This window comes from Phascolarctos cinereus, unplaced genomic scaffold (assembly GCF_003287225.1).
Source record: "Phascolarctos cinereus isolate Bilbo 61053 unplaced genomic scaffold, phaCin_HiC Scaffold_4;HRSCAF=312, whole genome shotgun sequence".
Lineage (NCBI taxonomy): Eukaryota > Metazoa > Chordata > Mammalia > Diprotodontia > Phascolarctidae > Phascolarctos > Phascolarctos cinereus.
Genome location: NW_027555847.1, coordinates 679,002,608 through 679,017,925, shown reverse-complemented (window position 1 = coordinate 679,017,925; position 15,318 = coordinate 679,002,608). Strand labels below are relative to the sequence as shown.

Below are 15,318 nucleotides of genomic sequence, written 5' to 3'. Positions count from 1 at the left end.
AGGCTAGAGTTCAAACACTGAGAGATGGGGGTGGGGGAGACGCCAGCTCAGGACCAGCCAGGCATTCAGGGACAGGAAGTTTTGCTGAGACTTGACTCAGACTCCTCATAAGCGTTTATAGCCACCCCCTAAAGAGACTGGGCTGCTTCAGGAGAAAGATAAGATGGATGGATGGATAGATAGATAGATAGATAGATAGATAGATAGATAGATAGATCACTCCCAATCACTGGAGGTCTCCAAGCAAGGGTGGATGGTCCCTTGTCAACAGTGTTACAAAGTGGATTTCCTATAGATTGGGTCACATAGATGTCTCTTCTCATTGTTCTCATGGAATCATACATTTAGGGGCAGCTAGGTGGCTCAGTGGATAGATCAGCAGCCCTGGAGTCAGGGGGACCCGAGTTCAAATCCAGCCTCAGACATTTGACACTTACTAGCTGTATGACCCTGGGCAAGTCACTTAACCCCGTTGCCTAGCCCCCCCCCCAAAAAAAATCATACATTTACAACAGGGATGGACCTTCGGGTTATCTAGTACAACCCCCTCATTTTACATTAGAGGAAACTGAGGCATACAAATGTTAAGTAAGTGGCTGAGCTAAGGTTTTGAGCTGAGGTCCTCTGCACTCTCTGCAGGGCCCCTTTCCAGTCATTCAGTAAGCACTTACTATATGCCAGGCACCGTGTTTAGGGCTGAAGATACAAAGAAAGGCAGAAGAGCTTACAATCTAATGAGAAAGACAACATAGCGCTAAGTATTACAAGCACGCTGCGTGCAGGATACATGGGAGATGATTAGCAGAGGGCGGGCACTAGAATTAAGGGGGATCAGGATCTTCCTGCAGAAGTGGGGTTTTAGCTGGGACTTGAAGGAGCCAGGAGGGGGAGATGAGGTGGGAGAATGTTCCAGGCATGGAGGAGAGCCAGAGAAAATGTCTGGAGATGAGGGTCTTCTTCATGGAACAGCGAGGAGGCCAGTATTGCTAGATCAAAGAGTACGTGTTGAAGAGTAGATGTAGGAAGACTGGGAAGGTAGGAGGAGGCTGGGTTATGAAGGGCTTTGAATGTCCAACAGAGCATTTTGTGTTTGCTCCTGGAGGCAGTAGGGAGCCACTGAAGTTTCTTTAGGAAAGGTGTGATGTGATCAGACGTGAGCTCTAGGAAGATCACTTTGGTGGCTAAATGGAGGATGGACTGGAGTAGGGAGAGGCTGGAGGCAGGCAGACCCCGCCCCCCAGCAGTATATTGTAATGGTCTATGTGTGAGGTGAGAGGGTATGCACTAGAGGGGTGGCAGAGTCAGAGGAGAGAAGGGGGCGTGTTCCAGAGGTGTTGCAAAGGTGAAATCAGCAGGTCTTGGCAACAGCTTGGATGTGAGCAGTAAGAGATAGTGAGGAGTCCAGGCTGACTTCTAGGTTGGGAGCCTGAGGGCCTGGGGGGATGGTGTTGTCTTCTCTAGTAAGAGAGGAAGTTTGCAGAGAGTGTCTTGAGGGGTAGAGATGATGAGTTCTCTTTTGACAGGTTGAGTTAAGGGCGGTCATAGAAAAGAAGGAATCTTCACTGCTGCCTAGACCAACCATCTTGTTTTACAGGTCGGGGAACCAAGGCAGCAAAGGAATGCCCCACATGAGTCAGGGGCAGACCTGGGACGAGAACCCAGGCCCTCGACTCCCAGGCCGTGGCTGATTTTTACTGTTACGCTGCTTGGCCTTTTACGTTCAGCAATGTATTCTTTCAGCGAACATTTGGTGGCACAGCGGATAAAGCCCTGGGCGCGGAGTCAGGAGGACCTAGGTTTGAATCTAGCTTCAGATACTTGCTGGCTTTGTGACCTTGAGCAACTCTGGCTCAGTTTCCTCACCTGTAAAATGGGGATAATACTTCCTTGTACCGATCTACATCACAGGGTTGCTGTGCGGGAATGTTGGGACCTGTACTTAGTAGCAGCAGTAGTAGTCCAACTAGACTACTGGGAATTCCCTTCTCGAGTTCACAGCCTGGGTTTTCTCTTCTCTGTGAAGGCCTTTGCAGAGTGAGTGCTCAGAAATGTCAGCATTTCTGACTCCATTTCCCTGCCTGTCAAGCCTGCCCTGTTTCCCTCCACAGCCTGAAATGAGCGTGCATTAGGAGGGGCCCTGGCCCCCATGCCCCGTGGAAGTATGAGGTGCTAACAGGCCTCATCCAGCTTGGGTTGTGAAGGCTTCCTGTTGCATTCTCTCCCCTCTCCGTGTACACATGTATGATATTTTATACATATGTGTACCTGTGCGTACACATGTGTGTGTGTGTGTGTGTGTGTGTGTGTGTGTGTGTGTGTGTGTGTGTGTGTGTGTGTGGAGGGGTGTGAGAAGCACCCACCCTGTGGAGCACCAGGGAGTGTTGATGGGTTCTGTGGGCAAAGCTTGACTTGTTGCAGTGTCCGGAGCCATTCTTTGGGCGACTGTGTGGGGTGGGGGCGGAGAGGCGGAGGAGGCTCCCTCCTTTCCCTTCTGTTCATCCTTGTTAGGACGGCTGGGGAGCACCTGTCCTGGATCTCTCCCAAAGCATCCTTCTGGAGCCTGGACACATTTACTGACCTGGCTGGCCAGCCTGAGGCCAGATGCCCTGCATGGTCCATGGTCTGGTTGGGGAGACAAGAATCACACTCCCAGAAGGGAGAACAAGAAAGGGGCTCTGTGGGATCAAGGGTGAGGGGATGAGGCTCAGAAAGAGGAGGGATTGAGGGAGAGAGGCAGAGATGGAGACAGTGGGAGGGAGGAGAGACAGAGAGGAAATGTGGGCAGAGTAGTTAGGGAGGGTCTCCTTGAGGGCAGGGGGCCTAAGCTAGGCCGCAGAAGAGGAGGAAAGACATTCTGGGTATAAGAGGGTACCCACAGGCAGCCCTAGTATCTGACACAGGGAGGGCAGACTTTGAGTGATTCTGTTTCATAAGCCTGCTGGGCTGTGGAAGGCCATCAGAATCTAGGTGCCCACCCCCACCCCCCACTATACTGCAAGGACCTTGACCAGGGAAATGAATAGAACACAAAGTGTCAGGGGCTAAATGGAGAGAATGGTGGATTTGGAGTCAGGTCGGCCTGGTTTTGAATCATTCTTCAGATATTTATTAGCTGTATGATGCTGGGCAAGTAATTTAACTTGGTGTCAGTTTCCTCATCTGTAAAATGGGAATAATTATAGCACCTATCTCACAGGGTTATTGCAAAGATCCAATAAATAATATTTATTAAACACCATGCAAACCTTAACATATGAATGTTAAATACAGAGCATATTTTGTCAGAGCTGGGAGGGCCCTTAGACTACAACATGTCAGATCCAAGAGGGCCCTCAGAACATGGAATGCCAGAGTTGGAAGGGCCCTTAGAACAAAGGATTGTCAGGGCTGGGAGGGTCCTTAGGACATGGAATGTTCTAAGCAAGTGAGGATCCTTCGGGACATTGACTGTTTTGGTTTTTTGTGTTTGTGTCCCCAACACTGAGCACTGTGCCTGACACACAGTAGGCATTTAACGATGGCTCGTCAATTGCTTGGCCGGCTTTAGGCCAGACATGGGTAACTGGAGAGTGTTGACCGTGGCGGACGTAGGGGGGTGGTATGGTGGACATCTTCGGGTGTTTGAGGGGCTTTCCTGTGGCAGTGGGCTTCATGGGCTTCGCCCTGTTCTGCTCAGGCCCAGGGAGCAGAGACAGGAGCCACTCTGGGGAGCCAAATTCAGGCGAGAGGTCAAGGAGAAGCACCCAGCTGTGAGAGGAGCCCCCAGTGGAATGGTGGGGTGCCTTCGGAGGTAGTGGGAGTGTCTAAGCACAGGCTGGCCTCTGGGGCTCCTCTCAATTCCTGGGGCCTTTGATGCTGTCCTTAGCACCTGGATTATCAGAACTAGAAAGGATCTTTGAACCTGGGGCCCAAAGAAAGTTAGAAGTGGCCAAATAGACCATCTCACCCGGGCTTCTGTGCCCAGGCATGGCATCCTGGCCCTGGTACATAAGGACATGGGGTCCTGCAGTCCGGCCAGGGATTGCCAGGCCCACTGATCCGGTCCCTGCCCGCTGACTTTCTCCTGCTCTCCTCCTCCCTTGCAGCTGCCGCAGCGGCAACAGGAAGAGCCTGGTGGTGGGGACGCCCTCGCCCACCCTCTCTCGACCTCTGTCCCCACTCTCCGTGCCCACTGGTGAGTATGAATGGTTCTGGAGTGTGAGCTGGAAGAGGCATTGGAACATGAGATATCAGACTCAGAACAAAAAACACAGGACCCCCCTCCCCCAAGCCCTCTTCACCCTCTCATCCCCATCTTGGGGGGTCTCAAGGCCGAGTGGACATCACGAACACCAGGCAGAAGGCATGCCCTCGATGTGTGGGGAGGGATTGGTATCAGAGCTCCATCACTCAGTTTCTCTTCTCCATAGCTGGCAGTAGCCCCTTGGACAGTCCCCGGAACTTCTCGGCCAGCACAACTGCGAACTTCCCCTTCACACGAAGGTGAGTCTCCCTGCTGTGGTGATGAGGCCTGGGAGGGGGTGAGGAGAAAATGCCGTCTTTGGGAGGGGAGGGGGTTTCCTTCACACTCCAAGGATCCTGAGCCCAGGGCTGGAAGGGACCTCAGAGGTCATCTAGTCCCAACCCACCCATTTTACAGAAGAGAAAACTGAGACCCTGGTGGTGCAGTGATTTGTTCAGGGTCACACAGGGAGTTGGAAGAGCTGAAGGTAGAACTCAGGTGTCCTGCCTCTCTGTCTAGAGCTTTTCTCAGAATACTTCCACCAAATCACCTTCCTCCTGCTCCTTGGGAGCGCCTTGGTCTGCACCCAGAGCCGGTGAATCCACTGCTGTTCCCTAAACCCAGCTTTAGGTGATGTCAATGCTGAAGGTTTTTCCTGCAGCCCCAAGTGCAGATAATTGAGAGGTGGCTGTGCTTGCCTGCCTGGGGGAGGCCCCAAACCTCAAGTCCCGTCTTTCTTCCTCTGTCTGTCCCCATCCCTGACTCTGTGCTCCCTTCTTCTCTGTCTTTCCCCTTCTTGGCTGACCCACTGATCCTCGTGCAGTCATGGCCCCCGGACTGACAGGTAATTTTTTCCAGGAATTTGGTACGGGCAGTTTCCTTTGGTGGAGCAGAAAAGGGATGGGGGATGGCACATGTGTATGGGAATGGCTGGGAACAGGAGATGACTTTTAACGGTGGGGGGTGGGGGTGCTGTGGGAGTCACATTTCCAGCATGAAGGAAGTCAGCTGACACCCACCCACCCCCCACCCCCGCCCTGATCTGAGAGCTGCTTCCAGAACCCTAGAGTGTCGGCTCCCTCAAGAAATCCCTGCAGGGGAAGTCTTCCGTGAGTCTGTTAGAAGTGTCCTCACCTCCTCCTAGCGCCTCAGAAGAGGCTTCTCAGAGCTGATTCTGGGCCAAGGAGGAGGGGTGGAGGTGGTAGGGGGAGGGGGCGTTCTTTTGGCTCCAGGCGGGGGACAGGAGCTTCCCGGGCCTGGCTGCTGCTGCCAGGGAGCCGGCTTCTGGGCTTGCTGGGGAGGTGAGACCTGCCAGCAGCCAGGAAGCAGTCGTGCAGCCAAGTGAGACAGATTGGGTTTCACCGCTGAGGTGCGTGTGGTCTTGGCATTAAGTCCTGCGAGCTCCAGGAAGAGGAGAGATCATCGGCGGCAGCAATCTGGGCAGGCCTGCTGGAGGAAGTGGGCTGCTACCCGCTCACACGGCTTGCGGATCTCCTCCGGTTGGGGCTGGCCTGGCAGCAGAATGATCCCATTCGGTCCTTCCTGGCTTTTTCTCTCACTTTCCTCCCTCTGCATTTTCTCCCCTCTTCCATCTGCCTGTTCCTCAGACCCTCTGGGGTGAGTGGCATTCCCAGAGTTTACAGGGGTCTCACTGGTCCTTTCAGGAAGCCAGCCCAGCCCATAAGAGCACAGGGATGTGACTCCTCCGGTAGACTCAGGATCCCAGGACCGGGTGGCACCTCAGGGAGCCTCTAGCCTGACCCAGACCTGTACGGTCATCATCCCCTCTGCAGCCCCCACAGGCAGTCCGTCCCCAGCACCAGCTTGGATGCTCCCAGGGATGGAGACCTCACCCCTTCCCGAGGCAGCCAGGTCCGCTTGTATAGAGCTCTCCTGGTTGAGAAGGGTTTTCTCCTCCCAATCTGGAGGGAGCTGAAGTCTGCTTCTCTGGAACCCATTGCTCCCAGTTCGGCCCCTGGGGCCAAGCAGAGCCAAGCTCATCCCTCTTCCCCTCAACATACCTATACTGTTGTCCCTTCTCTGCCCCCACCTCGAGCCTTTTCATTTCTCTCTTTTTTTCTTTTTTTCAAATTTATTTTGAATTTATTTTTAGTTTTCAACATTCACCTCCACAAGATTTTGAGTTCCAGATTTTTTCCCCTTCTCCCTTCTACCACCCCAAGACAGTGTGCATTCTGAATACTCCTTCCCCTAATATCCCCTCCTTTCTACGCCCCCCTTCTCTTACCTCCTTCCCCTTCTATTTTCCTGTAGGGCAGGATAGATTTCTATACCCCATTGCCTATATATCTTATTTCCCAGCTGAGCCTTTCTTTTCATTTCTCACCCTCATTTCCTTCATCTGATCCCGCTGTGGTTAGGTTTCTAGGCCCTGTCCCTCTCGGTCACCCTTCTAGATAGGCTCTAGGTTTTCAGTGTGTCCCAGCAGAAACTGGATGACCACTTGTCCTAGATTTTGTTTAGGTATGAGTTGGATAAGAAGTCCTCTGAGATTTCTTGCAGTTGTGTGCCTCAGTTCCCCAACTGAACACAGAGCACTCAGTGGGGTCTGAACACACCCTTCCCCCACCGCTGCCCCTGGCCTGGCTGCCAGCCTTCCACGAGTTGTTTCTTCTTCCAGGGCTGATGGCCGGAGATGGTCACTCGCATCCCTCCCCTCCTCTGGCTATGGGACCACTACGCCCAGCTCTACTGTTTCGGTAAGGCCCTCTGGGTTCCCTGGCCGGGGGTGGGGGGTGGGGGGTGGGAGGGAGCACCAGGAAACCCGGGTGGGGGGTGTCTGGAAACCCCCGACGCCTCTGCTCCCATCTCCGAATTTGAGCTGTTCCCCTATAGACTTTATGAAGCATCTCATTTCCCTGTCTGGCACCTTCTGTGACCCACACAACTGTTTGCTGAGGCTCACCTGGCAGGGACTCGGGAAGTGAAAACATCTTAGCCAAAGCCACGTAGCAGACAAGTGGCAGAGCCAGAAATGGTTAGACAGATGAGGGCACTGAGGCCCATTCAGCATATGTTGGTTTTTTTTTTTTAAATTTTTAGGCATTTGGGGTGAAGTGACTTGCCCAGGGTCACACAGCTAGTAAGTGTCAAGTGTTTGGTCTGAGGTCAGATTTGAACTCAGGTCCTCCTAACTTTAGGGCCAGTGGTCTATCCACTGTGCCACCTAGCTGCCCTCTCCATTCAGCATATTTTAATTGATCTATCTGTCATTTGCTCAGGGCAGATGAAGACCCGACTTCAACAATTATTAAGCACTTACTATATACCAGGGGGAAATGAAACTGTCCCAGCCCTCCAGAAGCTTCCATTCTACCGCGGGAGTAAATAGCACATACACAGACAGCTAGGGCCCAGGCCGTGCCTTCACGGGGCTTACAGTCCAGTGGAGTCTAGTTGGAGTAAGACTTGTTAGGAAGTGATTTGCTTAATGGGTTTCGTGACAGTGGGGGCGCGGAAAGGAAGTTCCCCCAACTGTGCCATCACCACCAGGCCCTGTCTGACCTCAAGGTTGGGCTCCTGGCCCCAGGGCCCGGGTGGCAGGTGAGCCTGAGGCCCACAGCTTTTCTCTCTTCTGCTGCTCAAGTCCTCCTCGTCCTCCCGAGAACGGCTTCACCAGCTGCCATACCAGCCAACACCAGATGAGCTCCACTTTCTTTCCAAGCACTTCCGCAGCTCGGAGAGCATCGTGGATGAGGATGGGGGCCGCCGCTCACCCTGCATGCGGCCTCGCTCCCGCAGCCTCAGGTGACTGGTGCTGGGGCCGCTCTTGTTCGTCGTCTTGAGCCCTCCCCACGCTGTGGCCCCAGGGCCTCGTCTCTGTCTCAGATGCCCAGAGATCTGAGCCCTGGCAGGGCAGGACTGTAGTTCCTTCATGGGCCAGTGAAATTTAGTGGGACCCCAAATCTGGGGGTGGATGTTGGGTGGGGAGGAATGTGGGTGGGAGGCTGCAGTCTCCCACCCAGCCCCTTGTTGCTTGGCCTCATTTAGATCAGGAGAGACCTAGTATATGAGCTGGTATTATTTCCCCTCTTCCAGCCCTGGGCGAACCTCAGGAGCCTTTGACAGTGACATTGTCATGATGAATCATGTCTACAAGGAACGATTCCCCAAGGTTAGACTCGCCGGTGGGAGAAGGCCGCTCGCCCGCTGAATCCTGGGTGGAAGTGGGGGAGGTGGCCGGGGAATGTTCTGCATTCTGCCTGGCCCCTGAGGGCAGAACGAGGAGCAGGTGTAGGGGAGACAAAGGCAGAGAGTGCAGCTTGATAATACGGGAAAACTTCCTAATAATTGTAATCATCCAGAAGTGGAACCAGCAACTTTGAAAGGCAGTGAGTGTCTCACTGACAGTCTCCAAGGGGAAGCTGGAGGACTCCTCATCTGGGATGTTGTCGGGGAGATACTTGCTTAGGAATGAGGGGGGTGATGTGTCCTTCATAGACACATCTGGATCTGATGTTCTGTGGTTCATGGAACATTCCCTTCCTACCCTGGGTTATGGGGTAAGGCCAGAACTGCAGGTAGTTGTAACAGTGCTTGGGGCAAATTCAGTTAAGAAATGGAGGCATGGTTATCCTGGGAGCTGGGAGGCAACCTGTCCCCCAGACTGTGGTCTCCATGGGAATTGGGAGGAAGGTAGGCCCTAGGTGGGGAAGCCAGAGGAAGGTGGCAGGCCACAAGATATGGGAATGGAAATTGAAATGGAATGGAAGCACCCCACCCCCCAGTATCAGCACCCTGGGGCAGAGCCCCATTTGTCCCACATCGGTTATGGCTCTGCAGAGAGTCTCTGTGCCTTAATGGGCTGGAGGAGGCAGTACCGTTGGGATCCTTTTCTATGGTCGCTACTGGAGTTCAAGCATCCTGTTTTCTCTAACAGGATTTCACATGTACGTAACTGTCTGTAATGGGGTTTCTTAGCCTTTTTTTATGTCATAGACTCCTTGTCAGAATCATGTTGATAAAGGCATAAAATATATTACATAGGATTACAAAGGAAACTAATTCTTTTGAAATCCAGCTATCAAAATTTTTTTTTAAAAAATACCATTCCTAACCCCCTTGGGGGTCCATGGGCCCTGGGTTAAGAAGCCTGTTCCACATGCACTGTCCCCTTTGTCCCTCACAGTGCCCCAGTGAGGTAGGGAGTGTGAGTGTTGACATTCCCATTTTAAATAATATGAGAGGAAGAAACTGAAAAGCACTCCATCTAACGTACATTTATTACATGTTGTGCATTATATGTCCTCAGTGCTGAGGGCAATGCAGAACTGAATAAGACAGCATCTCCCTGTCTGCCGTGGAACGGAAGAGGTTAATACACACAAGGGGAGAGGAAATGATTTGCCAAAGGTCACTCAGGTTGTAAATGATGAAGCCAGTAGATGTGACCTCTAGGACCATTGAGCCCAGCCTCTTTATTGAGGAAACTGAGGCCCCCAGGGAAGTTGCTTTGCCCAGGTAACCCACCAGGGCTCCGATGTAAAGCCTACTGTCTACCCCCTTCTTCCTCTGGTCTATGTCCCCTTCCTCATCCTCCACTCCTTGCACAGGCCACTGCCCAGATGGAGGAACGGCTGCAGGACATCATCACCACCTTCTCCCCCTCCAACACCCTGGCCCTGGCTGATGGCGTCCTCAGCTTCATTCACCATCAGATAGTGGAGCTGGCCCGGGACTGCCTGGCCAAGGCTCGGGAGGACCTGGTCACCTCCCGCTACTTCTTGGAGCTCCAGGAAAAGTTAGAGAAGATGCTGCAGGATGTGAGTGTCTCTCTTCCTTCCCCTTTCTTCCTTCCCCTCTTCCCTTTTCTCCTCCCTTCTTTCCCTTCCTCTTTCCTCCCTCTTTCCCTTTTCTCTTCTTCTACCTTCTTTCCCTCTTCCTTCTCTTTTCTTCCCTTTTCTCCCCTCCATTTCCTCTTTCTTCTTCCCTCTTTCCCTTCTACACTTCTCTTTTCCCCTCTTCTTCCTCTTTCTCCTCTCTCTCCCCTCCTTCCTTCCTCCTTTCTCTTTTTCCTCTTCTTCTTTGCTTCTTTTTTCCTGCCCTCCCTTCTCTTCCCTTGTTCCCATTCTCTTTTCTTCCTTCTCTGAAACCTCCAGGTCAGGGGAAATGGGCAGGAAAATAGATCCCTGAGAACCTGTCAGAAAAGCCAGGAAGGGGCTGGAGGGAGGTAGGGAATCATCCTTCTATGGAACAACAGTCGCATTTATAGCATGTTTTTTTCAGAACAGCCTTAAGAGATCATCTCCATTTTACAAATGAAGAAACTTGCAACTCAGAGGGAGGTGGAAGGACGGTTTCATGGTTAAAGAACTATGGATCAGGGTTGAGACTAGCCTAGATCTCCCAGCTTCTAAGCTAAGGGCTTTCACCCTTCTGCCATGCTGTTTCTCCTCAACCCCACCTCTAGCCTTCCATAGCTCCCTAGCAGAGGAGAGGAAATGACAGATAGATCAATTAACACATGCTGAACATGTTCCCTAATCTGTCAAATGGAGATAATAACAGAGGTCCTGTCTGCTCCCACATGGGATGCTGAAGGGGTTATGGAGAGAATACTGGGCAGAGGACACCTAGCCACTTTTAAAGAAACTCCAGTGAATATGGGGGCCCTCAGCCTGCTCAGTCCCAAGAGACAATCAAGAAGTCTTAACAAGAAGAGATTTGGTGACAGCATGAGTGGGGAGGCCATCAGTGGATCCAAGAGACCCGGGTCCTGGCTAGGGAAGCCTGTGGCCTCTCTCAAGTCAACAGATGTCATTATGTGTATCTGTATATATGTGTATATTTATATGTGTATATTTACACGTACATCCATACTTTATAGATCTGTTGTGAAGCTGTAGTGTGCAGACAGCTACAGGGAAATCCCATTAGTCTCTGGTCTAGGTTTGTTCTCCCTGGCCTCGTGGTGCCGTGAAGGGCAAAATGGCTTGTTTGGAGGCAGACCCCTTCCCAGTTGGTGATGCCGTTTGCCCCTCTTCTGTGTGACCCCACAGGCCCATGAACGCTCAGAGAGCCAGGAGGTCACCTTCATTGGCCAGCTTGTTCGAAAGCTCTTAATCGTCATCTCCCGCCCAGCTCGTCTCTTGGAATGCCTGGTGAGCATGCACTGCCCGGCTCAGGTGGGAACAGCCTACCTTGGGGAAGAAGGGAGAGGCTCATTGAGCTGAGCCTTATCAGGCTGCTCACCCCGAGTGACTTGAAGAGAAGGCTCTCCCATTGGAACTTCTGTCCCATGACAGCCTGTTGTGGGAAGAATTGTCCTCACCTGTGGATTACACATAAGCCCATGTTGGTAGCAGGAAGTCACACATGTTGGATAACAGAATCAGGATGTAAAAAGGCTACACTGATCTAAGAGTTTGAATTCAATAGGTCTCAATGTAAAGTTTGGTACTTGACTCCAATAGTCACTAACCCAAGTATAAGATGTGGGAGGCAAGGCTAGACAATCAGGGAATTGAGGGGAGGGGGAGTTAGTGGACTCGGAGTTCAGTATGAAGCACAATAAGATGGCGCTTACTGTTGTATGGCAGCCAGAAGACTATATCTAGAGCCATGATGCCCAGAGCAAGGGAAGTGATAGGCCCTCTGTCTTCTGTCCTGGTCGTACCTCATCTAGATGTCTGGATGGGCCCTTGGGGACTGGTGTAGAAAGGATTCTTGTGCATATACAGGTTGAATTAGATGATATCTCAGGTCCCCTTTTGATTCTGGAATGGCTGATGCCCCTGGTATATCTGGCCTTGTGGTTGGGTTGGTGGGAGGAGACATAGTCCACAAGCATTTATTAAATGCCTCCTGTGTGCCATGCATGGTGCTAACTGCTGGAAGAGATATGGGGAAGAGGTGAACCTTCTTACGTCGATGGGACCATGGGCAAGTGTTCAGCATCCCCAGGCTTTACCTCTTTGTGCCTCAGTTTCCTTATCTGTAAAATGAGGGGATTAGAGTATATGACTTTTTAAGACCCCATCTGGTTCTAAGTTTATGATCCTGTGGCATGGTCCCTGTCTTCCTTCTGGAGCCTGGCTCACCCACAAAGCATGTCTGAGTAGTGGGCCAACAAGCATTACAGACCATCAGGGCTGGAGAAGGGCAATTGCCCCGTGGCTGAGGCGATTCAGGAAGTCTCCTTAGAGAAGGTGGTATGGGAGCTGGCCTCACAGGATGGGAGACAGGGTTTGGTTTGACAGGGTGAGATAGGAACAAGCATGGCGCCTGGCTGGTTGGATGGGGATGGGAGAAGCCTCTAAGCCGCAGCACCGTTCCTTCCTGTTGGATGCATTGTTGGCATGGGCTGGTGACCTCCCTGGAGTGGGGACTGTTCCCACCGCCTGCATACATTGGCATCTCCTCTCCAATGAGTAATCTCAGAGAATTGCTGGGGGGGGGGGCAGTGTTGAGCAGCCTGCCCACGATCACACAGCTTGTATGTGTCAGAGGAAGGACCCTGCCTAGGATTTTCCCTGGGCTAAAGGCAAGAACCTTCAGATCCATGTGCCTAGCTGCATGCTCAGCCTCTTCCCGCCACCCCCGTCAAGCACTGGCCCACTGAGCTTAGGCAGCAGTGCTAGGATTGAGGCTCCATTCCATCTGTTCTTCCCACCCTGCTTGCCAGGAGTTTGATCCTGAAGAGTTCTACCACCTCCTGGAAGCAGCAGAAGGACATGCCCGAGTGGGTCAGGGCATCAAGACAGACATTCCCCGATACATCATTGGTCAGCTGGGCCTCACCAAGGACCCTCTAGAGGGTAAGTGGAGGGAAACTGAGTCAGCCCTTGCTGAAATCCTGACTATACTAAAGTTGGGAGCTAAAAGACTTGGGTTCTAGTCTGGGCTTTGCTGTTTGTTTGCCTTGTGTAAGTCATTTTTCTCTGGTCCTCAGTTTCCCCATTTGTAAAATGAACAGGTTAAACTCTAGGAATTACTAGTTCCTGCTAAATGTGATGTTCTGTAGTCTGTGTGCTAAGGGCCCTCCCGGCCCTGACATCCTGGGTTCTGAGGGCCCTCCCAGCTCTGACATCCTGGGTTCTGAGGGCCCTCCCGGCTCTGACATCCTGGGTTCTGAGGGCCCTCCCGGCTCTGACATCCTGGGTTCTGAGGGCCCTCCCGGCTCTGACATCCTGGGTTCTGAGGGCCCTCCCGGCTCTGACATCCTGGGTTCTGAGGGCCCTCCCGGCTCTGACATCCTGGGTTCTGAGGGCCCTCCCAGCCCTGACACTCTGGATTCTGAGGGTCTCCCCCAGTGTAGACAGTTTTTTCAATAAATTTCTCAGGTCAGAGAGGGACAGAGAGAGGGAGAGAGCTGGAAGAGTCAGGGGAGGGCTTTTTTAGGAGTATATTTGTAAGCAGAGTTGAGAGCCTATGGAAAGGGAGAGACTGAAGAACCAGAGAAAAGCGAATGCCCACTGGGACATTGTCCTGGAAGAGATGGGAAGAAAGAAGTTGGGATGAAAGGACCAGTTCTGATGACTAGGAGGCTGTCTCTTCTCTGGTCAGAGGGCAGGTTCAGAGTTCCATAGGGGTAAGAAGGTTTAGGCATGAAGGAATGGAGACTGAGGAAACTGCCACCAGGACTGACAGCCTCCGTCCTAGGGAAGCAGGAAATGAATCATCTGCCATAAATGTGATGGTGAGAGAAGGAAAGATTCTTAGCGGTCAGGATGGGAAACAGGCTAAGGCAGGGATGGGGAACCTGTGGCTTTAAGGCCACACATGGCCCTCTCAGTCCTCAAGTGTAGCCTTTTGATTGAATTGGATTCAATTCAGTAGCCCTCCCCCCATCCCAGCCAATGGAATTAGGTTCGGTCAAAGGGCCACACTTGAGGACCGAGAGGCCGCTGGTTCGCCACTCCTGGGCTAAGGAGTCAATAAGGACAGCATAGACGGTGCTTCTAGCATTAGCATATATTCTGGGTTTGGAGTCAGGAAGATGAGTTCAGGTCCTGACTCGGATACTCTTTGTAATACTGGGGGTGTTACTTAAGCTGCTCAGAGGTTCAAGCCTCACTTGTAAAATGAAGACAGTAATTGCCCTGGGCCTACCTCCCCAGGCTGTTGTGAGACCCAAGTGAGCTGAGCTATATAGAGCTCTTTGCATCATTTAAAGTACTATATATTGAATTATTTCTGTCATTTTTTAAAAAATCCTTTTTGGGGTAACGGCCTTCTACATATGGCTGACAGAGGCAGCTGGTTGAGCCAGCTGACCTCTGAGGCCCCTGCAGCCTGTAGAGTCTGCAGCTCCCCAGATGCATTGCTGTTTTTCAAGGAAGCTCAGTCCTTGGAAACTTACAGGTGATGGGGGGCGGGAGGAGGAGGGGGAAGAAGCTTCCTGGGTGTATGCCAAGAACCCTGTGCTAAACAGATGTGATATGGAGGCGGCTAACTGCTGGGTGCTAGGATACTTGGCTGTTTGGCATTCTTCCTAGAGCAGAAGACTTGGGTGCTTTAATCCTGAGACTTCTAGGCCTCATGTCACTGAGGACCTACCAGCCAGTCAAGCTATTTAGAGGGTAATCAGAATCTGGAAAGTCAGAGCTGGAGGGCCCTTAGAACCCAGGATGTCAGAGCCGGGAGGGCCCTTGGAACCCAGGATGTCTGAGCTGGGAGGGGTCTTACAGACTATCTGTTCTAACTCCTTTATTTTGTAGACATAGGACCGTGGAGGGGAAGTTGATAGGCCTGCCTTGGAGGTGGGGGGGCTGCTCTCTTTCTACTGAAATCTTTAAACAAAGGGTTATAGGATTTTGAGCTGAAAGGGGCCTCAAAGGTCCCCTAGGTCAATGGTGTCAAACTCAAATTGTAAGGGATCCCTGCTGGCTGCCTATTGACTTAGAAAAGCACAAATTCACATTAGCTATGTTGTACTGTATTTTTTTTTTTGGTAAACATTTCCCAAGTCCATTGTAATCCGGCTCAGACAGTACTGGAGAATTTTGTGGGCTGCTTGTCTCCTATTTAGTCCAACCCTATCACTTGACATCCAGGGAGGGAGGTTTTGGCTTGCCCAGAGTGACACAGATAGTAAGTGGGGCCATCTCTCCTGAAGCTGGCCAGCTTTGTGCAAG

General features: G+C 52.0%; 1 protein-coding gene across 1 annotated transcript in view; it reads left to right on the top strand.

Moving 5' to 3' along the window:
- Nucleotides 1-15,318, top strand: part of MAST3 (microtubule associated serine/threonine kinase 3) — an 83,252-nt gene that overhangs the window by 21,302 nt on the left and 46,632 nt on the right. The window contains 9 exon segments of the mRNA XM_078154158.1: nucleotides 4,086-4,174; nucleotides 4,410-4,482; nucleotides 5,046-5,066; nucleotides 6,864-6,942; nucleotides 7,830-7,990; nucleotides 8,282-8,357; nucleotides 9,796-10,005; nucleotides 11,242-11,343; nucleotides 12,867-12,999. Of these exon segments, the coding sequence (XP_078010284.1) occupies nucleotides 4,086-4,174; nucleotides 4,410-4,482; nucleotides 5,046-5,066; nucleotides 6,864-6,942; nucleotides 7,830-7,990; nucleotides 8,282-8,357; nucleotides 9,796-10,005; nucleotides 11,242-11,343; nucleotides 12,867-12,999 (944 nt within the window).